The sequence below is a fragment of the Erinaceus europaeus genome, chromosome X, assembly GCF_950295315.1.
Source record: "Erinaceus europaeus chromosome X, mEriEur2.1, whole genome shotgun sequence".
Classification (NCBI taxonomy): domain Eukaryota; kingdom Metazoa; phylum Chordata; class Mammalia; order Eulipotyphla; family Erinaceidae; genus Erinaceus; species Erinaceus europaeus.
Genome location: NC_080185.1, coordinates 127210819 through 127233697, shown reverse-complemented (window position 1 = coordinate 127233697; position 22879 = coordinate 127210819). Strand labels below are relative to the sequence as shown.

General features: G+C 57.3%; 1 protein-coding gene across 1 annotated transcript in view; it reads right to left on the bottom strand.

Moving 5' to 3' along the window:
• The window catches only part of ANOS1 (anosmin 1), a 53664-nt gene extending 33095 nt beyond the window's left edge, over positions 1–20569 (bottom strand). The window contains exons 1-2 of the mRNA XM_060182694.1: positions 20429–20569; positions 13237–13492 (exon numbers count right to left, since the gene is read on the bottom strand). Of these exons, the coding sequence (XP_060038677.1) occupies positions 13237–13492; positions 20429–20569 (397 nt within the window). The remainder of the gene's footprint in view (positions 1–13236; positions 13493–20428) is intronic.
• Positions 20570–22879: the final 2310 nt, after the last annotated feature.

Below are 22879 nucleotides of genomic sequence, written 5' to 3'. Positions count from 1 at the left end.
TGCTAGAATAGAATAGAATCAGGTGAACAGTCTAGAATAGGGTAGAAGGAGCCAGGTGGGGCTCACCTGGCTGAGGACACCTGTTCCCAGGCACAAGGACCCGGGTTCGAGCCCCTGGTCCCCACCTACGAGGGGGGAAGCTTCACGAGCTTTAGGGGTCTCTCTCTGTCTCTTTCTCTCCCTCCTGTGGGATCTCAGGGTGGAGAGTCCCCCACATGGAGGAAGTCCCCCAGCTGAAGTCACGCAGGACTCAGGCTAAGCATCTCTGTATCATCTCGCTGGGGTGACCCAGCTGGGCCAGAAAGAAGCCCCGTTTCAGGTCCCCAGCTCCTCCAGCCACAGGACAACGGCACTCCATGGTGAAACGGTCCCTTAGGGACACTCGGCAAAGACAAGACACTTAGAACAGCCACTTGGATGTGACACCATGCACCCAGCAGCCGGAAGGAAAAAATCTCCACCTTTCTTCTTTTTTTTTTTTTTATATATATTTTTTATTTTATTTATTTATTCCCTTTTGTTGCCCTTGTTGTTTTATTGTTGTAGTTATTATTGTTGTTGTCGTTGTTGGATAGGACAGAGAGAAATGGAGAGAGGAGGGGAAGACAGAGAGGGGGAGAGAAAGATAGACACCTGCAGACCTGCTTCACCGCCTGTGAAGTGACTCCCTGCAGGTGGGGAGCCGGGGTTCGAACCGGGAATCCTTATGCCGGTCCTTGAGCTTTGCGCCACCTGCGCTTAACCCGCTGCGCTACCGCCCGACTGCCACCTTTCTTCTAAAAACATGTCTGTTGGCGCTACTTCAAGATCCCCGAGAATTAAAAATCACCATCCAGGCGCAAGAGGGAACAATAAAATAAAGAGGTTTTGAGAGCCATGCAGGAGACGTGTCTTGTAATTACACCACCAAGTCCCTGGAAGTTTAACAAGCAGCCAAGACTGTGACTTTAGTGTCATTAACTCGAAGCCAAGCGGAGGAAGCTTCCTGGGTTTTCCCTTAATTGTAGGATGTTTTAGACACGAACTCAGCAGGACGCAGAAGGGAAAAAAAACGAACAAAGCAACTCAAGACTCCACAAAGAACAATGAGTTCAGAGAACTCAGCTCTGAGACCTCACCAGGGTTCCACTTCAGGTTACCTGCCGCCACGGGGAGGCACCCTCACAAAATCATGGAGCTACTGTTTTTATCTTTAATTTCCCCAGAGCCCTGCTGAGCCCTGGCTATGCTGGTGCTGGCGATGGAACCTGGGGCCTCAGAGCCTCAGGCAGGAGAGTCTGTGTGCAGAACCATTATTATTATTATTATTATTATTTCCCCAGATCCTTGCGGAGCTCTGGCTGCTGGTGGTGCTGCGGATGGAACCTGGGGCCTCAGAGCCTCAGGCAGGAGAGTCTGTGTGCAGAACCATTATTATTATTATTATTATTATTATTATTATTTCCCCAGATCCTTGCGGAGCTCTGGCTGCTGGTGGTGCTGCGGATGGAACCTGGGGCCTCAGAGGCTCAGGTAGGAGAGTCTAATAATAATTTGCAGAATTATTATTATTATTATTATTTCCCCAGAGCCTTGCTGAGCTCTGGCTGCTGGTGGTGCTGGGGATGGAACCTGGGGCCCCAGAGGCTCAGGCAAGAGAGTCTGTGTGCAGAACCATTATTATTATTACTATTATTATTATTTCCCTAGAGCCTTGCTGAGCTCTGGCTGCTGGTGGTGCTGGGGATGGAACCTGGGGCCCCAGAGGCTCAGGCAAGAGAGTCTGTGTGCAGAACCATTATTATTATTACTATTATTATTATTTCCCCAGAGCCTTGCTGAGCTCTGGCTGCTGGTGGTGCTGGGGATGGAAACCTGGGGCCTCAGAGCCTCAAGCAGGAGAGTCTGTTTGAAAAGCCATTATTATTATTATTGTTACTGTTATTATTCTCCAGAGCCCTGCTGAGCCCCGGCTGCTGGTGATGAACCTGGGTCCTTAGAGCCTCAGGCAGGAAAGTCTGTTTGCAGAATTATAATAATAATTATTATTATTATTATTTCCCCAGTCTTGCTGAGTTCTGGCTGCTGGTGGTGCTGGGGATGGAACCTGGGACCTCAGAGCCTCAGGCAGGAGTCTGTGCAGATCCATTATTATTATTATTATTATTATTATTATTATTATTATTATTATATTATTATTATTTCCCAAGAGCCCTGCTGAGCCCTGGCTGCTGAGGGTGCTGGGGTTGGAACCTGGTGCTTCAGAGCCTCAGGCAGGAGAGTTTGCAGAACCATTATTATTATTATTACTATTATTATTATTTCCCAGAGCTCTGCTGAGCCCTGGCTGCTGAGGGTGCTGGGTTGGAACCTGGGGCCTCAGAGCCTCAGGCAGGAGAGTCTGTGTGCAGAACCATGATGCTGTCTCCCACCCCTTAGAAATGTTTTAAAAAGGTCAATTTAGGGGCCAGGTGTTAGCTCACCTGGCTGAGTGCACCTGTTCCCAGACACAAGGATCTGGGTTCGAGCCCCTGGGCCCCTCCTTCAGGGGGGAAAGCTTCATGTGCGGTGGCTGCAGGGGTCTGTTTCTATCTCCCCTCTCGAAGCATCCCCCCCGAAGGTGGAGCCGAGGGGCTCGAACCCAGATCTTTAGCATGTGTGCTCCATCAGGCGCTCCTCTCAATTTTTCTGTCTATCAAAATAAAAAAGAGATGAGATATCAAAAGAAAAGAAAAAAAAGACGGCCATTCTAGCCCACCTGCAGGGGAAGCTTCTCAAACACTGAGGCAGGGCCTAGGGGTCTGTCTCTCCTCATCTCCATCTCCCCCTCCTCCCTTAATTTCTCTGTCTTATCAAGTTAAAATAAATAATCGGGAGTCGGGCGGTAGCGCAGGGGGTTAAGCGCAGGTGGCACAAAGCCCAAGGACCGGCATAAGGATCCCATTTCGAGCCCCCGGCTCCCCACCTGCAGGGGAGTCGCCTCACAGGTGGTGAAGCAGGTCTGCAGGTGTCTGTCTTTCTCTCCCCCCTCTCTCTCTTCCCCTCCTCTCTCTCCATTTCTCTCTGTCCTATCCAACAATGACAACATCAATAACAACAACAATAACAACTACAACAATAAAACAACAAGGGCAACAAAAGGGAATAAATAAATAAAAATAAAAAATATGACGCTTTAAAGAAAATAATAATAATAAATAATGAGGGCCAGGCAGTGTCGTATCTGATTGAATACCAGTGACAGTGCTCAGGGAACCTGGGTTCGAGTCCCTGGTCCCCACCTGCAGGGGGGGCAGCTTCAGAAACGGTGGGGCAGGGCTGCAGGTATCTCTCTGTCTCTCTCCCTCTCTGTCTCCTCCTCCCCTCTCGATGCCTCCTGGCCCCGTGAAACAAACAACTAAATCTTGGGAGTTCAGATAGCAGTGCATCTGACTGAGCTCACGCCACGTGCAAGGACCGGGTTCAAGGCCCCTGGCCCCACCCACAGGGCGGATGCTCCCCCCCACACACCCCTGCACACACTTGAAAAGCATGCTGGGATGTGGGACTATGTGAAAGCTTGCTAGAGCATAGAGAAGATCCCCCCATCCTCCGATGGAGGTCTGGAAAGACACTCCACCTATTAGCCTCTCTCTTCATAGAGATGAGCCAAGAGGGAAAAGTCTCCCAGACTCAGTTTCTCCTTGTTAGTCTCTCAAGCTCACGGAAAGCCTACAGGCCTTTTAGTTCCCCCTGCTAGTAACAGGCCAAATGGCTACCTGCTTTAAGATTCACTCACTCAAAGTTCACACATCCACTTCACCTTTTGATCACAAAGGAGAACACACACTATCACACACTCCTAACACCGGACAGTGAAAAGCCCCCCAAAATCTTATTTCCTGATGCCCGGACGAGCCCCCAGATCTTATGTCCAGAAGTTCGAGTCCCGATCTCACGCAAAAAAGACCAGAAGATTGGGGAGTCGGGTGGTAGCGCAGCGGGTTAAGCGCACGTGGCGGAAGGATCCCGGTTCGAATCCCCGGCTCCCCACCTGCAGGGGAGTCACTTCACAGGCGGTGAAGCAGGTCTGCAGGTGTCTTTCTCTCTCCCTCTCTGTCTTCCCCTCCTCTCTCCATTTCTCTCTGTCCTATCCAGCAACGACGACAACAATAATAACTACAACAATAAAACAATAAGGGCAACAAAAGGGTATAAATAAAAATAAATATTAAAAAAAGAAAAAAGAGCAGAAAATTGATGACCTTAATTTACATCAAGCCTTGTTCTTCCTTCTCTATCTCACCTTACTGGTTTAACCCTTATTCTTCTCTCAAATGCCTTTGGATCATTAAAATACCAGCATCAGGCGACTAATTGTTTTGACCTTTACGTAACTCATCAACTCTTGTCATACCAACCCCCTACCATACAGGCAAACTGACCTTTAAGAAACCTGTGAATTCTGATGTCTTTTGTTCTTTGTTTAACTTTCTTTATCAACCCAAACCCACCTTCCAATAAATGAGTGTTTGTACCAGAATACTCCCCGAGTTCTCTTTTCTGATCTCTGGGCCCCTCAGAGCCAGGGAGGGAGGGTCGGTGACTTATCTCCTGGCTGGATCCACTCCACGGGAGTGCCAGCACTGGGAACGAACGGTGGGGGCGTGCAGGTGCCAGGCTGCAGAGAAAGCCCTGGTACCAATAACAACAACAAAACCACGGCCCTCCCCATCCGAGCTGACCCAGTCCAAGCCCGACCACGGTCACACTGCGCCCTGGTCATGCCTGCCTCCCCTCTTCCCCGTCCTGCCCGCCGTGCGCCTCATTAGAACGAGCGTCCCAGTAGCCCGTCCCCTGGGAGCTGTGGCTTCAGGCCCCCACCCCACCCTGCCAGAGACTCCCCATGGGCAGACTGAGAGACAGACACAAAGACACAGGTACAGACACACAGACACAGAGACAATCACACAGAGACAGACACAGGAGACACACAAAGCAGACAGACACACAAACACACACAAAGAGACAGAGACAAACACACACAGATACACAAAACAGAGACACACACAGACACACAAAACAGACACACAAAGCAGATACCCACAGACACACTAAAAAGACACACAGACACACAAAACAGACAGACACACTGAGACATGAACACACACACAGACACACAAAACAGAGACACACACACAAACACAGAGAGACACACAGACACACAGAGACAGTCACAAAGACACACAAAAACAGAGAGACACTCAGAGACACACAGACACACAAACACAGAGAGACACACAGACACAGAGAGACAAGCAGAGACACACACCAACGCAGACACAGAGACAAACGGACACACATAGACACACACACAAAACAGACAGACACAAAGCAGACACACAGAGACAGAGACACACAGAACAGAGACACACACACAAAGAGACAGAGACACACACAGATACACAAAACAGAGACACACAGACTCACAAAACAGATACTCAGACACACAAAGCAGACACCCACAGACACACTAAAAAGACACACAGACTCACAAAACAGACAGACACACGGAGACATGGACACACAAAACAGAGACAGACACACACAGACACACAAAACAGAGACAGACATACACAGACACACATAGAGACACACACAGACACACAGACACACAGAGAGACACACACAAACGCAGACACAGAGACAAACGGACATACATAGACACACACACACAAAAAACAGACAGACACAAAGCAGACACACAGAGACAAACACAAAACAGAAACACAAAACAGAGACAGACACACAAACACAGAGAGACACAGACACACAGAAAGACATGCAGAGACACACACAAACGCAGACACAGACAAACGGACACACAGACACACACACACAAAAACAGACACAAAGCAGACACACAGAGACAGAGACACACAAAACAGAGACAGACACACAGAGACACACAAACACAGAGAGACACACAGACACACAAACACAGACACACAGAGAGACACGCAGAGACACACACAAACGCAGACACAGAGACAAAGAGACACACACAGAGACACACACACAAAACAGGCACACAGAGACAAACACACAAAACAGAAACACAAAACAGAGACAGACACAGACAGACACAGACACACAAAACAGAGACAGACACAGACACAGAGACACACAGACACAGAGAGAGACACACACACAGAGACATGCAGAGACACACAAATGCAGACACAGAGACAAATGGACACACACACACACAAAAAACCAGACAGACACAAAGCAGACACACAGAGACAGAGACACACAAAACAGAGACACACAAAACACAGAGACAGACACACACAAAAAAAAACAGACAGGCAAACACACAGAGACAGACAGACACAAAGACATACAAGACAGACACAGATACCCACACCCAGCTGCCCCCCTGGCTCCCTCGTCTGGGTCAGACACACTGCAGGAGCCACTTCCCTGCATCACAGGGGGGTGGGGGAGGACAGACTGCTCCAGGGACAGACACCCCTCAGGCCCTGAAGCCACTGCACCCTGGTAGCCCCCTCTCTCTCTCTCTCTCACACACACACACACCTCCATTGTGGGGCTGTCCCGGCGAGTCTGTGAGACGGACAGAGAGAGCCCTGCTCCAGCACCCGGGTTAGACACCCAATTCCTCTGCACCCCTCACCGCACCCCTGCACCCATGCCGGGCCCCCCCCCAAAGTCCCCAGCCCTGGGCCCTTTCTGGAAAAGATTTGCCGTGAAACGGTGCTGGTCCAGCATCAGACAGACGGGGACACGGGCGGACGGGCGGACGGGGGGAGGGTGCTGGCCAGGGCGCCCGTGGGACAGAAAAGGCCACCTGTGCAGGGCGGGCCTGGACCTGAGCGCCGGGGAGCCAGCCGTGCCCACCAGGCGGGGAGAGGCTGCAGGCTCTCGCCTCCCCTCGTGCCTCTGTGGGCTCCATGCGCTTTGCAGACGGGTAAACTGAGGCCCACGCGGCCGGCCGCCTTCTGTGAGAGGGAACGGCCAGTGAAAGGCGGAGAGAGGGTGTCATGGGAGCTGTCACCCTCACCCACCGCCCCTGGTCTCCAGTGACCCAACGCACCGATGTCCCTCCCTCCCTCCCCGTTTTTCTTTCTTTTTTTTCTTTTCCCTCCAGGGTTATTGCTGGGCCCGGTGCCTGCACCATGAAGCCACTGCTCCTGGAGGCCATTTCTCCCCCTTTTGTTGTCCTTGTTGTTGTAGCCTCGTTGTGGTTATTATTATTGTTGTTGTTGATGTTGTTCATTGTTGGACAGGACAGAGAGACATGGAGAAAGGAGGGGAAGACAGAGAGGGGGACAGAAAGACAGACACCTGCAGACCTGCTTTACCGCCTGTGAAGCGACTCCCCTGCCGGTGGGGAGCCGGGGGCTCGAACCGGGATCCTTACATCGGTCCCTGCGCTTTGTGCCACATGCGCTTAACCCGCTGCGCCACCGCCCGACCCCCCTCTTTCTTTTTTTTTAAACCTAATTTTTTTTATTGTTGTAGTTATTGTTGTTGTTGCTGATGTCATCGTTGTTGGATAGGACAGAGAGACATGGAGAGAGGAGGGGAAGACAGAGAGGGGGAGAGAAAGACAGACACCTGCAGACCTGCTTTGCCACCTTTGAAGCGACTCCCCTGCAGGTGGGGAGCCGGGGGCTCGAACCGGGCTGTGCACAGTCCAGGCAGCAGGGGCCGGGCCCTTCCTAAGCCCCCGTGCCCCCCCCTTCCAGATGGACGGACGCACTGGAGCCCAGGGGCAGGTGGTGTGAGAGCTGCCAGTGGTCACAGGGAGAGTGTCCCCTCCCCCAGGGTTACAGGGGGATGTCGGGAGTCTCAGTCAACAGAGACGCTGCCTGAAGCCCGGATGGGGCAGAGGGGCAGCCATTGATTAAGGGGAGAGAGAGAGAGAAGGAGAGGGAGAGAGAGAGAAGGAGAGGGAGAGAGAGAAGGGGAGGGAGAGAGACACAAGGAGAGAGGAAGGGAAGGAAGGGAAGGGAAGGGAAGGGAAGGGAAAGGGGAAGGGGAAGGGGAAGGGGAAGGGGAGAGAAGGAAAGAGATGAGACTGGACAGGAAGGGAAGAGAGAGGCCTTTTTGCTCCCCAAAGAGGATAAGGCTATAGGGGAAGCCAAGCAGGGACAGAGACATGGCTGTTCAGTGAGGATCTGGGAGAGAGGGAAAGAGAAAGGGAACGGGAAAACAGAGGGAGAGAGAGAGAGAGAAAGGGAGAGAGAGAGAGAGAGAGAAGGGAGAGAAAGGTGAGAGAGGGAGAGTGAGGGAAAGACAGAGGGAGGAAGGGAAGGAGGGAGAGAGAGGGGAAGAGAGCATGAGAGAGGGAGAGACAGGGAGGAAGAGAAGGAGGGAGAGGGAGGGGAAGAGAGAAAGAAAGGGGGAGATCGAGGGGGAGAGATGGAAAGAGGGAGGAAGGGAGAGAGGGAGATAGAGGAAGAGGGGAAGAGAGAGCAAGAGAGAAAGGGAGGGAGAAAGGAGAGGGAGGGGGAAACAGGAGGAGAGAGGGAGACAGAGAGGGAGAGAGAAAGGGAGACAGAGAGGGAGAGAGAAAGGGAGACAGAGAGGGAGAGAGAAAGGGGGACAGAGAGGGAGAGAGAGAGGGGGACAGAGAGGGAGAGAGAAAGGGGGACAGAGAGGGAGAGAGAAAGGGAGACAGAGAGGGAGAGAGAAAGGGAGACAGAGAGGGAGAGAGAAAGGGAGACAGAGAGGGAGAGAGAAAGGGAGACAGAGAGGGAGAGAGAAAGGGGGACAGAGAGGGAGAGAGAAAGGGAGACAGAGAGGGAGAGAGAAAGGGAGACAGAGAGGGAGAGAGAAAGGGAGACAGAGAGGGAGAGAGAAAGGGAGACAGAGAGGGAGAGAGAAAGGGAGACAGAGAGGGAGAGAGAAAGGGAGACAGAGAGGGAGAGAGAAAGGGGGACAGAGAGGAGAGAGAAAGGGGGACAGAGAGGGAGAGAGAAAGGGAGACAGAGAGGGAGAGAGAGAGGGGGACAGAGAGGGAGAGAGAAAGGGAGACAGAGAGGGAGAGAGAAAGGGGGACAGAGAGGGAGAGAGAAAGGGAGACAGAGAGGGAGAGAGAGAGGGGGACAGAGAGGGAGAGAGAAAGGGGGACAGAGAGGGAGAGAGAAAGGGAGACAGAGAGGGAGAGAGAAAGGGAGACAGAGAGGGAGAGAGAAAGGGAGACAGAGAGGGAGAGAGAGAGGGGGACAGAGAGGGAGAGAGAGAGGGGGACAGAGAGGGAGAGAAAGAGAGGAGGGGATAGAAAGAGCCGTGAAGGGAGTCGGGTGGTAGTGCAATGGGTTAAGCTCACAGACCGGCCTAAGGCTCCGGGTTCGAGCCCCTGGCTCCCCACCTGCAGGGGAGTCGCTTCCCAGGCGGTGAAGCAGGTCTGCAGGTGTCTGTCTTTCTCTCCCCCCTCTCTGTCTTCCCCTCCTCTCTCCATTTCTCTCTGTCCTATCCAACAACGACGACATCAATAACGACAACAACAACAATAATAAAAAACAACGGCAACAAAAGGGAAAGTAAATAAATAAATTTTAAAAAAAGAAAGAAAGAACCCTAGGATTCAGATCTGGGCATCTACCATTCCTGAGGGGCTTGGGGGGAGCCTTCCCCAGATGGGCTGGGTCTCGAACCCAGGGCCCCCAACACACAAGGCCTGTGCTCCTCCTGGACCGCAGGAAACTCAGAACGAGCAGAGTAGCGGAGACAGAGGGATGGAGAGGGAGAGAGACACACGGCAGATCTGAGTTCAGCGCCCGCCACAAGCCAGATCTTCCAGGCTCCACCTGGCAAGAAACGCAGGGCCCTCCGGGGAGCCAGGCAAAGTCAGGGCTCACGGAGAAAAAGGGGAGACCCCACACACACACACCACAACACACACCCCCCCACACAGACACCACAACACACACACAGCACTGTCGGCCTCAACAGGGTACCTGGAGCCTCTGGCTCCTGGCCTGGACTAAACCACCCTCGGAGAATGGCTGCTGTCCACCGGCCCTGGGCCTCACCCACTCTCAGGTCTTGGGCTCTATCAATTCTCAGGGCCCCGTCCACCCCCAGGACCTGGGCTCCGTCCATCCCAAGGCCATGGGCCCCGTCCATCCTCAGATCCTGGGCCTAGTCCAACCTCAGCACCTGGGCTCCGACTGCTCTCAGGGCCCTGTCCACCCCCAGGTCTGGGCAACATCCACCCCCAGGCCTTGGGCCCCTGTCCACTCACAGGCCCTGGGCCCCATCCACCCCTCAGGCCCTGGACCCCGTCCACCCTCAGGTCCTGGGCTCCGTCCACCCCCAGGCCCTGGGCCTTGTCCACCCTCTGGTCTAGGGCCCCATCCACCCTCAGGCCCTGGGCCCTGTCCACCCCAGTTCCTGGACCTCTTCCACCCCCAGGCCATGGGCCCCATCCACCCTCTGGTCCTGGGCCCCGTCCATTCCCAGGCCATGGGCCATGTCCACCCTCAGGTCCTGGGCTCCGTCCACCCTCAGGCCCTGTGCCCGTCCACCCTTAGGTCCTGGGCCCTGTCCACCCCAGTTCCTGGACCCCTTCTACCTCCAGGCCATGGGACCCATCCACCCTCTGGTCCTGGGCCCCATCCATCCCCAGGCCATGGGCCATGTCCACCCTCAGGTCCTGGACCCCGTCCACCCTCAGGTGCTAGGCTCTGTTCACCCTCGGGTCCTGGGCTCTATCCACTCCCAAGCCCTGGGCCCCGTCCACCCTCAGGTCCTGGACCCGGTCTACCCTCAGGTCCTGGGCCCCATCCACCCTCAGGTCCTGGACCCGGTCTACCCTCAGGCCCTGGGCTCCGTCCACCCTCAGGTCCTGGGCCACATCCACCCTCAGGCCCTGGGTTCCGTCCACCCCCAAGCCCTGGGCCCCGTCCACTCCAGGTCCTGGGCTCCGTTCACCCTCAGGTCCTGGGCTCCGTCCACCCCCAAGCCCTGGGCCCCGTCCACTCCAGGCCCTGGGCTCCATTCACCCTCAGGTCCTGGGCTTCATCCACCCTCAGGCTCTGGGCTCTGTCCAACCTCAGGCCCTGGGCCCCATCTACTCTCAGGTCCTGGGTTCCGTCCACCCTCTGGTCCTGGACCTCATCCACCCTCAGGTCCTGGGCTCCATTCACTCTCAGGCCCTGGGCTCCATCCACCCTCAGGCCCTGGGCTCCATCCACCCTCAGATCCTGGGCTCCGTCCATCCTCAGATCCTGGGCTCCATCCACCCTCAGGTCCTGGGCCTTGTCCAACCTCAGCTCCTGGGCTCTGTCCACCTCTGGCCTCCAACCACCTCAGTTCCTGGGCCCCGTCCACCCTCAGGTTCTGGGCTCCATTCACTCTCAGGCCCTGGGCTCCATCCACCCTCAGGCCCTGGGCTCCATCCACCCTCAGATCCTGGGCTCCGTCCACCCTCAGGTCCTGGGCCTTGTCCAACCTCAGCTCCTGGGCTCTGTCCACCTCTGGGCTCCGTCCATCCCCAGTTCCTGGGCCCCGTCCAACCCCAGGTCCTGGCCTCCATCCACCTCAGTTCCTTCCTGGGCCCCGTCCACTCTCAGGCCCTAGGCCCCGTCCACCGCCAGGCCCTGGGCCCCATCCCCTCTCAGATCCCACCCTGTTTCACGCCCTTCCCCAAGCCTGCCAGGCACCCATGGGAAACAAGGACATCCCCCACCTCCTCCCACCCAGCTCCCAGGCACTCACCGGGGTACCCAGCACCAGCACCCAGGGCTCCCGCTTATCGGGACCCAGAGGGAACAGAACACAGGCCTGCTGAGGCCCTTTTCAGCACTGACCTGACACCCTCCACACACCTGCCTGGATCTGCAGACAGCACTGGGCCTGAGGGAGGAACACACACACTCTCCTGTCTCCCTCTGAGACCCGGGGGACCGCCCCAACTGGGACACTCTTGCTGGGGTCTCCCCAGGGCACCAAGTGAATGTGGAGAAGTAAGACAGTCACCCCAAAGAGGCTAGTGAGTCCACCCCCACCCTGGGGCCAATGCATGAACCCCATGGCAGAGCAGGGAAATCTCACCCCTGGGTGTGGGGCAGGGTCTGCAGGACACAGGCTGGGACCCTGGGAGGGGTGGTTCCCAGAGAGCCAGGCAGGGATCCAGGCAGGGACCTGGAGGTGGACGGGGCCCAGGGCTTGAGGGTGGACGGGACCCAGGACCAGAGGGTGGACGGGACCCAGGACCAGAGGGTGGACGGGGCCCAGGACCAGAGGGTGGATGGGGCCCAGGACCAGAGGGTGGACGGGGCCCAGGACCAGAGGGTGGACAGGGCCCATGGCTTGAGGGTGGACGGGGCCCAGGGCTTGAGGGTGGATGGGACCCAGGACCTGGGGGCAGATGGAGCCCAGGACCAGAGGGTGGTCTCACAGAGTAGAGTCCCTGCTCCCCTGGTTCCCTGGGGATCACTGAGCGACCCTGCCCAACCCTAGCCGGTAGGCATCCCAGGTACAGAGCACAGTCCCTGTGCACAGCCCCCAGGGGTCCCCCAGCACAGCTCCCCCAGTCCCCGTGCACAGTTTCCCCCAGAGATGCCCCTGCACAGCCCCACCTGAGGTCCCTGTACACAGCCTCCCCCCCAAGTCCCCCGCACAGCCCCCAGGGTCCCAGTGCACAAGTCCAAGGGGTCCCCCTGTCACAGCAGCCATGCCCTGAGGTCCCCGTGCACAGCCCCCTCTGGGGGTCCCCCGTGCACAGCCCCCCTGAGGTCCCCTGCACAGCCCCCCGGGGATCCCCATGCACAGCCCCTGAGGTCCCCTGCACAGCCCCCCTGAGGTCCCCTGCACAGCCCCCCTGAGGTCCCAATGCACAGCCCCCCGGGGATCCCCGTGCACAACCCCAATGAGGTTCCCGTGCACAGCCCCCTGAGGTCCCAATGCACAGCCCCCCCGAGGTCCCCTGCACAGCCCCCCGAGGTCCCCTGCACAGCCCCCTGAGGTCCCGTGCACAGCCCCTGAGGTCCCGTGCACAGCCCCCTGAGGTCCCGTGCACAGCCCCCCTGAGGTCCCAATGCACAGCCCCCCTGAGGTCCCGTGCACAGCCCCCCGAGGTCCCAATGCACAGCCCCCCGAGGTCCCAATGCACAGCCCCCCGAGGTCCCCTGCACAGCCCCCCGAGGTCCCCTGCACAGCCCCCCGAGGTCCCCTGCACAGCCCCCCGATGTCCCCTGCACAGCCCCCCGTGCACACCCGCCGCCCACCCGGCCCGCGTACCTGGAGGTGCTGGAGCACGGCGGCCACGCGCGTGAGCTGCAGACTGAGGCAGCGCGCCGCACAGCGCGCCCGGTGCAAACTCCCCGCGGCCCGCACCTCGTCCCGCCGCCGCGCCCCCAAAGCCCCCGCCGCCCCCGCCGCGCCCAGCAGCGCCCCAGCCAGCGCCAGGCCCCGCGCGCCCCGCGCCGCCCGCATCCCGCCGCCCCGCGCCCCGCGCGCCCTGCACCGCCTGCACCGCCCGCACCGCCCGCACCGCCTGCACCGAGCACCGCCCGGGGGCGGGACCCGCCCGCGCATTGGCCGCTCGGCTGACGCCACGGAGGGCAGGCCCACCGCCCAGCCCCCGCCCCCGGAACCCAGCCAAGACGCCCCCGGCCTGCACCCTGCACACAGCCCCCGCCCCGGAACCCGCTGCAGGACACCCCCACCCCGCACCTTCAGCCCTGGAACCCCGCTCAAGACACCCCAAACATGCACCCTCCAGCCTCGGAACTCCGCTGCAGGACACCCCCACCCAGCACCCTCCAGCGCCGGAACCCAGCTCCAAGACCAACTACTCTGCACCCAAACCTCTCTCCAAGAAACCCCAACCTGCACCCAAACCTCACTCCAAGACCCCCACCCTGCACCCAAACCTCTCTCCAAGACCCCCACCCTGCACCCAAACCTCTCTCCAAGACCCCCACCCTGCACCCAAACCTCTCTACAAGACCCCCCACCCTGCACCCAAACCTCTCTACAAGACCCCCCACCCTGCACCCAAACCTCTCTCCAAGACTCCCCACCTGCACCCAAACCTCTCTCCAAGACCCCTCACCCTGCACCCAAACCTCTCTCCAAGACCCCCCACCCTGCACCCAAACCTACTCCAAGACCCCTACCCTGCACTCAAACCTCTCTCCACGACCCCCCACCCTGCACCCAAACCTCTCTCCAAGACCCCCCACCCTGCACCCAAACCTCTCTCCGAGACCCCCACCCTGCACCCAAACCTCTATCCAAGACCCCCACCCTGCACCCAACCTCTCTCCGAGACCCCCCACCCTGCACCCAAACCTCTCTCCGAGACCCACCACCCTGCACTCAAACCTCTCTCCGAGACCCCCCAACCTGCACCCAAACCTCTCTCCGAGACCCCCACCCTGCACCCAAACCTCTCTCCGAGACCCCCCACCCTGCACCCAAACCTCTCTCCCAGACCCCCCACCCTGCACTCAAACCTCTCTCCAAGACCCTCACCCTGCACCCAAACCTCTCTCCAAGACCCCCCACCCAGCACCCAAACCTACTCCAAGACCCCTACCCTGCACTCAAACCTCTCTCCAAGACCCCCACCCTGCACCCAAACCTCTCTCCAAGACCCCCCACCCTGCACCCAAACCTCTCTACAAGACCCCCCACCCTGCACCCAAACCTCTCTCCACGACCCCCCACCCTGCACCCAAACCTCTCTCCAAGACCCCTCACCCTGCACCCAAACCTCTCTCCAAGACCCCCCACCCTGCACCCAAACCTACTCCAAGACCCCTACCCTGCACTCAAACCTCTCTCCACGACCCCCCACCCTGCACCCAAACCTCTCTCCAAGACCCCCCACCCTGCACCCAAACCTCTCTCCGAGACCCCCACCCTGCACCCAAACCTCTATCCAAGACCCCCACCCTGCACCCAACCTCTCTCCGAGACCCCCCACCCTGCACCCAAACCTCTCTCCGAGACCCACCACCCTGCACTCAAACCTCTCTCCGAGACCCCCCAACCTGCACCCAAACCTCTCTCCGAGACCCCCACCCTGCACCCAAACCTCTCTCCGAGACCCCCCACCCTGCACCCAAACCTCTCTCCCAGACCCCCCACCCTGCACTCAAACCTCTCTCCAAGACCCTCACCCTGCACCCAAACCTCTCTCCAAGACCCCCCACCCAGCACCCAAACCTACTCCAAGACCCCTACCCTGCACTCAAACCTCTCTCCAAGACCCCCACCCTGCACCCAAACCTCTCTCCAAGACCCCCCACCCTGCACCCAAACCTCTCTACAAGACCCCCCACCCTGCACCCAAACCTCTCTCCACGACCCCCCACCCTGCACCCAAACCTCTCTCCAAGACCCCTCACCCTGCACCCAAACCTCTCTCCAAGACCCCCCACCCTGCACCCAAACCTACTCCAAGACCCCTACCCTGCACTCAAACCTCTCTCCACGACCCCCCACCCTGCACCCAAACCTCTCTCCAAGACCCCCCACCCTGCACCCAAACCTCTCTCCGAGACCCCCACCCTGCACCCAAACCTCTATCCAAGACCCCCACCCTGCACCCAACCTCTCTCCGAGACCCCCCACCCTGCACCCAAACCTCTCTCCGAGACCCACCACCCTGCACTCAAACCTCTCTCCGAGACCCCCCAACCTGCACCCAAACCTCTCTCCGAGACCCCCACCCTGCACCCAAACCTCTCTCCGAGACCCCCCACCCTGCACCCAAACCTCTCTCCCAGACCCCCCACCCTGCACTCAAACCTCTCTCCAAGACCCCCACCCTGCACCCAAACCTCTCTCCAAGACCCCCCACCCTGCACCCAAACCTCTATCCAAGACCCCCACCCTAAACCCAACCTCTCTCCAAGACCCACCACCCTGCACCCAAACCTCTCTCCAAGACCCCCCACCCTGCACCCAAACCTCTCTCCAAGACCCCCCACCCTGCACCCAAACCTCTATTCAAGACCCCCCACCCTGCACCCAAACCTCTCTCCCAGACCCCCCACCCTGCACTCAAACCTATCTCCAAGACCCCCTAGCCTGCACCCAAACCTCTCTCCAAGACCCCCCACCCTGCACCCAAACCTCTCTCCAAGACCCCCCACCCTGCACCCAAACCTCTCTCCAAGACCCCCCACCCTGCACCCAAACCTCTCTCCAAGACCCCCCCACCCTGCACCCAAACCTCACTCCCAGACCCCCCACCCTGCACTCAAACCTCTCTCCAAGACCCCCTACCCTGCACCCAAACCTCTCTCCAAGACCCCCTACCCTGCACCCAAACCTCTCTCCAAGACCCCCTACCCTGCACCCAAACCTCTCTCCAAGACCCCCTACCCTGCACCCAAACCTCTCTACAAGACCCCCCACCCTGCACCCAAACCTCTCTCCACGACCCCCCACCCTGCACCCAAACCTCTCTCCAAGACCCCCCACCCTGCACCCAAACCTCTCTCCAAGACCCCCACCCTGCACCCAAACCTCTCTCCAAGACCTCCCACCCTGCACCCAAACATCTCTCCAAGACCCCCCACCCTGCACCCAAACCTCTCTCCAAGACTCCCCACCTGCACCCAAACCTCTCTCCAAGACCCCCACCCTGCACCCAAACCTCTCTCCACGACCCCCCACCCTGCACCCAAACCTCTCTCCAAGACCCCCCACCCTGCACCCAAACCTCTCTCCACGACCCCTCACCCTGCACCCAAACCTCTCTCCAAGACCCCACACCCTGCACCCAAACCTCTCTCCAAGACCCCCACCCTGCACCCAAACCTCTCTCCAAGACCCCCCACCCTGCACCCAAACATCTCTCCGAGACCCCCACCCTGCACCCAAACATCTCTCCGAGACCCCCACCCTGCACCCAAACCTCTCTCCGAGACCCCCCACCCTGCACTCAAACCTCTCTACAAACCTCCCACCCTGTACCCAAACCTCTCCAAGACCCCCACCCTGCACCCAAACCTCTCTCCAAGACCCCCACCCTGCACCCAACCTCTCTCCAGAACACCACCCTGCACCCAAACCTCTCTCCGAGACCCCCACCCTGCACCCAAACCTCTCTCCGAGACCCCCCACCCTGCACCCAAACCTCTCTCCCAGACCCCCCACCCTGCACTCAAACCTCTCTCAAAGACCCCCACCCTGCACCCAAACCTCTCTCCAAGACCCCCCACCCTGCACCCAAACCTCTATCCAAGACCCCCACCCTGCACCCAACCTCTCTCCAAGACCCCCCACCCTGCACCCAAACCTCTCTCCGAGACCCCCACCCTGCACCCAAACCTCTCTCCAGAACCCCACCCTGCACCCAAACCTCTCTCCAAGACCCCCACCCTGCACCCAAACCTCTCTCCAAGACCCCCCACCCTGCACCCAAACCTCTCTCCAAGACCCCCCACCCTGCACCCAAACCTCTATCCAAGACCCCCACCCTGCACCCAACCTCTCTCCAAGACCCCCCACCCTGCACCCAAACCTCTCTCCGAGACCCCCACCCTGCACCCAAACCTCTCTCCGAGACCCCCCACCCTGCACTCAAACCTCTCTCCAAACCTCCCACCCTGCACCCAAACCTCTCTCCAACACCCCCACCCTGCACCGAACCTCTCTCCAAAACCCCCACCCTGCACCCAAACCTCTCTCCAAGACTCCCCACCTGCACCCAAACCTCTCTCCAAGACCCCCACCCTGCACCCAAACCTCTCTCCAAGACCCCCCACCCTGCACCCAAACCTCTCTCCAAGACTCCCCACCTGCACCCAAACCTCTCTCCAAGACCCCCACCCTGCACCCAAACCTCTCTCCAAGACCCCCCACCCTGCACCCAAACCTCTCTCCAAGACCCCCACCCTGCACCTAAACCTCTCTCCAAGACCCCCACCCTGACCCAAAGCCCTCTCCAATACCCCCACCCCGCACCTTCAGCCCTGGAACCCGGCTCAAGACACCCCAAACTTGCACCAACTAGCCTCGGAACTCCGCTGCAGGACACCCCCATCCTGTACTCTCCAGCGCCGGAACACCGCTCCAAGACCCCCTACTCTGCACCCAAAGCCCTCTCCAAGACCCCCCACCCTGCACCCAAACCTCTCTCCGAGACCCCCCACCATGCACCCTCCAGCTAGGCCCTGGCCCAGAGCCAGCTCCAAGATCCCCCCAACACTGCACCCTCCAGGATGCCCCACACTGCCTGGACCCCACCCCCAGGACCCCACCACCCACCATGCACCCTGCACCCAGCCCCCACCCCCAGAACCAGCTCCAAGACCCCCACCCTGCACCCTCCAGCTCTGGAACCCCACTCCAAGGCGCCCCCCTCCCCCAGGGCAATCCTCCCCAAACCCCCCACCCCAGGCCTCCCCTAGGCCTTCCCACCCACCACTCACCCTGCCCAGGCCCAGCCTCTCATCTTCATCCAGGTCCCACCCTAGGGGTGACCTACATCACTCCTGCCCTCTGAGGGAAGGTGGCGGTGGCCTGGGGAGGACCCCACTGAACCGTGGCTTTGCCTGGCACCCCGCGACCACCGTGACCCATCGAACACCCTCTCCACTGCCGTCTTGCTCCGCTGTGGAACCCGGATCCCCTGCGTGCAAGGCCTGCTCCCTCCTCCACGCTGTCTCTCCCCCAGAGAGGGCATCTTCAGGCTGCAGGGGCCACGGCTCCAGCTGTTTACAACAAAGCCTGTGTCTTCACGCCGCTCACGTTTGCTCCCCAAAACACCGAGGCCCCCCGGCCAAGCGCACCCATGACAATGTGCAAGGTCCTGGGTTCTAGCTCCCCCGCCAACCCGGCTCCCCACTGGCAGGGGGGAAGCTTCAAGGGTGATGAAGCAGGGCTGCGGGTGTCTCTCTGTCTCTCTCTCTCTCTCTCTCTCTCTTTCTCTCTCTCCTGTGCTCTCAAGTTCTGTCTCTATCCAATAAGAATGGAAAAGTGGCCACCAGGAGCGGTGGATTGGTAGTCGCAGCACCAAAGGTTCAGGTGGGCTCTCTCCTCCTCCTCCCCCTTTTTCTTTTATTAGTGATTTAAGATTGACTTAGAAAATTATAAGCTCACAGGGCTCTAATTCCACCCCATTCCCACCCCCAGACTTCTGTGTCCCCATCCCTTCCACTGGAAACTGCAGTGGTTCTCCCCAGCTCACAGACATGGGCTGACTATTATTTCTACAACTATCTAGATTGATATATCTTTGCCCATTTTTTCTCTGGTCCTGCCTTCTCTTCCTTTTTTTTTTAATCTTTTAAAAAAATATTTATTTACTTATTCCCTTTTTGTTGCCCTTGTTGTTTTATTGTTGTAGTTATTATTGTCATCATCGTTGTTGGACAGGACAGAGAGAAATGGAGAGAGGAGGGGAAGACAGAAAGACAGACACCTGCAGACCTGCTTCACCACCTGTGAGGCGACTCCCCTGCAGGTGGGGAGCCAGGGGCTCGAACCAGGATCCTTAAGCCGGTCCTTGCGCTTTGCGCCACGTGCGCTTAACCCACTGAGCTACCACCAGACTCCCCTTCTCTTCCTGTCTAAGTCACACCTCCACCTGTGACTCCTTCTGAGTGTCCTTCCTTTTTCCCTCTTCCCTCTCCGGGTCCTGATGGAGTTGAGGTTCAGAGCCCTCTGGGCATCTTCCCCTGACATGTCTCCCCCTCTGGGAGCCTGGACCCAAATTCTTTCTGGGGAGCAGAAGGTGGGAGTTGTGGCTTCTGTCATTGCTTCTCCGCTGGACATGGGTGTTGGCAGGTGGCTCCACACCCCCAGCCTGTGTCTGTCCCTAGTGGGGCAGGGCTCTGGGGAGGGGAGGCTCCAGGACACACGGGTGAGGGCGTCTGCCCAGGGAGGTCAGGTTGGCGTCACGGCAGCATCTGCAACTTGGTGTCTGAGAAGCATTAAGATATAAAGCAGGACAAAGTGTTTAATAACCAGGAACCCAAAGGTAGGAACAGAGCAGATGGAAGTAGGGGTCTTCCTGTGGGAAGAAGCCAGGACGTCTATTTTAGGTCTACTCCAAGGGGCCCGTGACTTTAGTCCTTGTCACCTGAGCCCGACAGGTAACCTGCAGGTGGGCTGCAAGTCTTGTCTGGGGAGATGGTGTCGGAATTGGGAACAGGAGTAGAATTTTTATGTTATTACTAGTGATTTAATAATAACTGAACAAGATTGTGGGATAAGAGGGCTACAATTCTGTACAATCCCAACCACCAGAGTCCCCTGTCCCATCCCCTTCATTGGAAGCTTCCCTGTTCTTTATTCCTCTGGGAGCCTGGACCCAAATTCTTTCTGGGGAGCCGAAGGTGGGAGTTGTGGCTTCTGTCATTGCTTCCCCACTGGACATGGGTGTTGGCAGGTGGATCCACACCCCCAGCCTGTGTCTGTCTGTCCCTAGTGGGGCAGGGCTCTGGGGAGGGGAGGCTCCAGGACACACGGGTGAGGGCGTCCGATGGGCTTTCTCCTTTGAGGACTTGCAGCCCACCGGCCACCGAGCTTGGTCCACAGCCTGTGCAAAGATGCAGAGAACAGATTCTGAACAAGCTTTTGCTGGGGAACAGCTCCACACGCTGACCATGTGGAGAACACACAGGGCTGCCGGTGTCTGTCTTTCCCTTGCCTCTCACTTAACTTCATCTCTATCCAATATACAAAATATTATTTGAGGAGGTCACGTTGTGGGGTACATGGCTGAGTGCAAGGACCCGGGTTAGAGCCCCCGGTCCCCACCTGCGGGGGGGGGGACTTCACAAGCCGTGATGCAACTACTTCAGGAATCTTTCCCTGTGTCTGTGTCTCTCTCTGTCTCCCTCCCCTCTCAATTTTACTCAGTCCTATAAATAAAGGGAGGGGAGAAAGGGGGGAAAAAGGCCACTGGGGGGGAGTCGGGCTGTAGCGCAGCGGGTTAAGCACACGTGGCACCAAGCACAAGGACCGGCATAAGGATCCCGGTTTGAGCCCCCGGCTCCCCGCCTGCAGGGGAGTCTCTTCACAAGTGGTGAAGCAGGTCTGCAGGTGTCTGTCTTTCTCTCCTCCTCTCTGTCTTCCCCTCCTCTCTCCATTTCTCTCTGTCCTATCCAACAACGATGACAGCAATAACAACAATAATAATAACTACAATAATTAAAAACACAAGGGCAACAAAAGGGGATAAATAAATATTTTAAAAATTGGCCACTGGAAGCAGTGGATTTCTGCTTCAGGGATCAAGCCCTACAATAACCCTGGTGGCAATAATAATAATAATAAGAAGAAATTATTATTATTATTTTTGCCTCCAGGGTTATTGCCGGGGCTTGCTGCCTGCACCACGAATCCACTGCTCCTGGAGACCATTTTTTCCCCTTTTGTTGCCCTTGTTTTATCATTGTTGTGGTTATTATTATTGCTTTGATGTCATTGTTGGATAGGACAGAGAGAAATGGAGAGAGGAGGAGAAGACAGAGAGGGGGAGAGAAAGATAGACACCTGCAGACCTGCTTCACTGCCTTTGAAGCGACTCCCCTGCAGGTGGGGAGCCGGGGGCTCGAACCAGGATCCTTACGCTGGTCCTTGTGCTTTGCACTACCGCCCGACTCCCAGAAGAAGAAATACTTTGAAACAAGAGAGCCATTCCCACAGATTTTTCCTGGCCTTGAGTCTACACCTCCTACTCGTCATCATGAAACCCAATAGCAGGGCCAGGTGGTGGCGCACCTGGTTCAGTGCTCACATTACAACGCACAAGGACCTGGGTTCAGACCTCCTGTCCCCACCTGCAGGGGGAAAGCTTCAGGAGAGGTGAAACAGGGTTGCAAGTGTCTCTCTGTCTCTCTCCCTCTTTTCCTCTCAATTTCCCTCTATTGAAAATAATTAGTAAGTGAAGGAAGGAAGGAAGGAAGGAAGGAAGGAAGGAAGGAAGGAAGGAAGGATATAGCACAGACAGACTCTCCACAAATGGCATTTGAAGAAAGTCTTTTCAGAGCAGTTGTTGGCAGGCCATTTTTTCCATTTTGTTGGACGGGGCAGAGAGAAGTTGAGAGAGAAGGAGGAGACAGAAAGGAAGAGAAAGAGAAACCCTTGCAGACCTACTTCACTGCTTGTGAAGTGTCTCCCCTGCAGGTGGGGGGGCACGGGGGCTCGAACTCTGATCCTTGCAGGGTCCTTGCGCTTTGTGCTACGTGTACTTAACTAGGGACTTCACACGCGTCTTTTTTTTGTTTACATTTATTGATTCCCTTTTGTTGCCCTTGTTGTTTTATTGTTGTTGTTATTGATGTCGTCGTTGCTGAATAGGACGGAGAGAAATGGAGAGAGGAGGGGAAGACAGAGAGGGGGAGAGAAAGATAGACACCTGCAGACCTGCTTCACCGCCTGGGAAGCGACTCCCCTGCAGGTGGGGAGCCGGGGGCTCGAACCAGGATCCTTATGCCAGTCCTTGTGCTTTGCTTTGTGCCACCTGCGCTTAACCCACTGTGCTACCGCCTGGGTCCTTGTTGTTATCATTATTATTGTTATTGCTGTCATTTTTGAATAGGACAGAGAGAAATGAAGAGAGGATGGAAGACAGAGGGGGAGAGAAATACAGACACGTGCAGACCTGCTTCACCACCTGGGAAGCGACTCCCCTGCAGGTAGGGAGCCCGGGGCTTGAACCCGGATCCTTAGGCTGGTCCTTGTGCTTTGCTTGACCCGCTGCACTGCCACCCTACTCCCCTCCGTTTATCTTTTTTTTTTGTTTTGTTCTGCCTCTAGGGTTATCTCTGGGGCTCAGTGCCGGCACTAGGATTCCACTGCTCCTGCTAGCCATTACCCCCCCTTTCTTCTTTGCTCCTTTCTAGTTTTTATCATAATTTTATTATAAAGTGAGAGAGGAGAGGGAGATAGAAAGATAGACACATCCAGACCT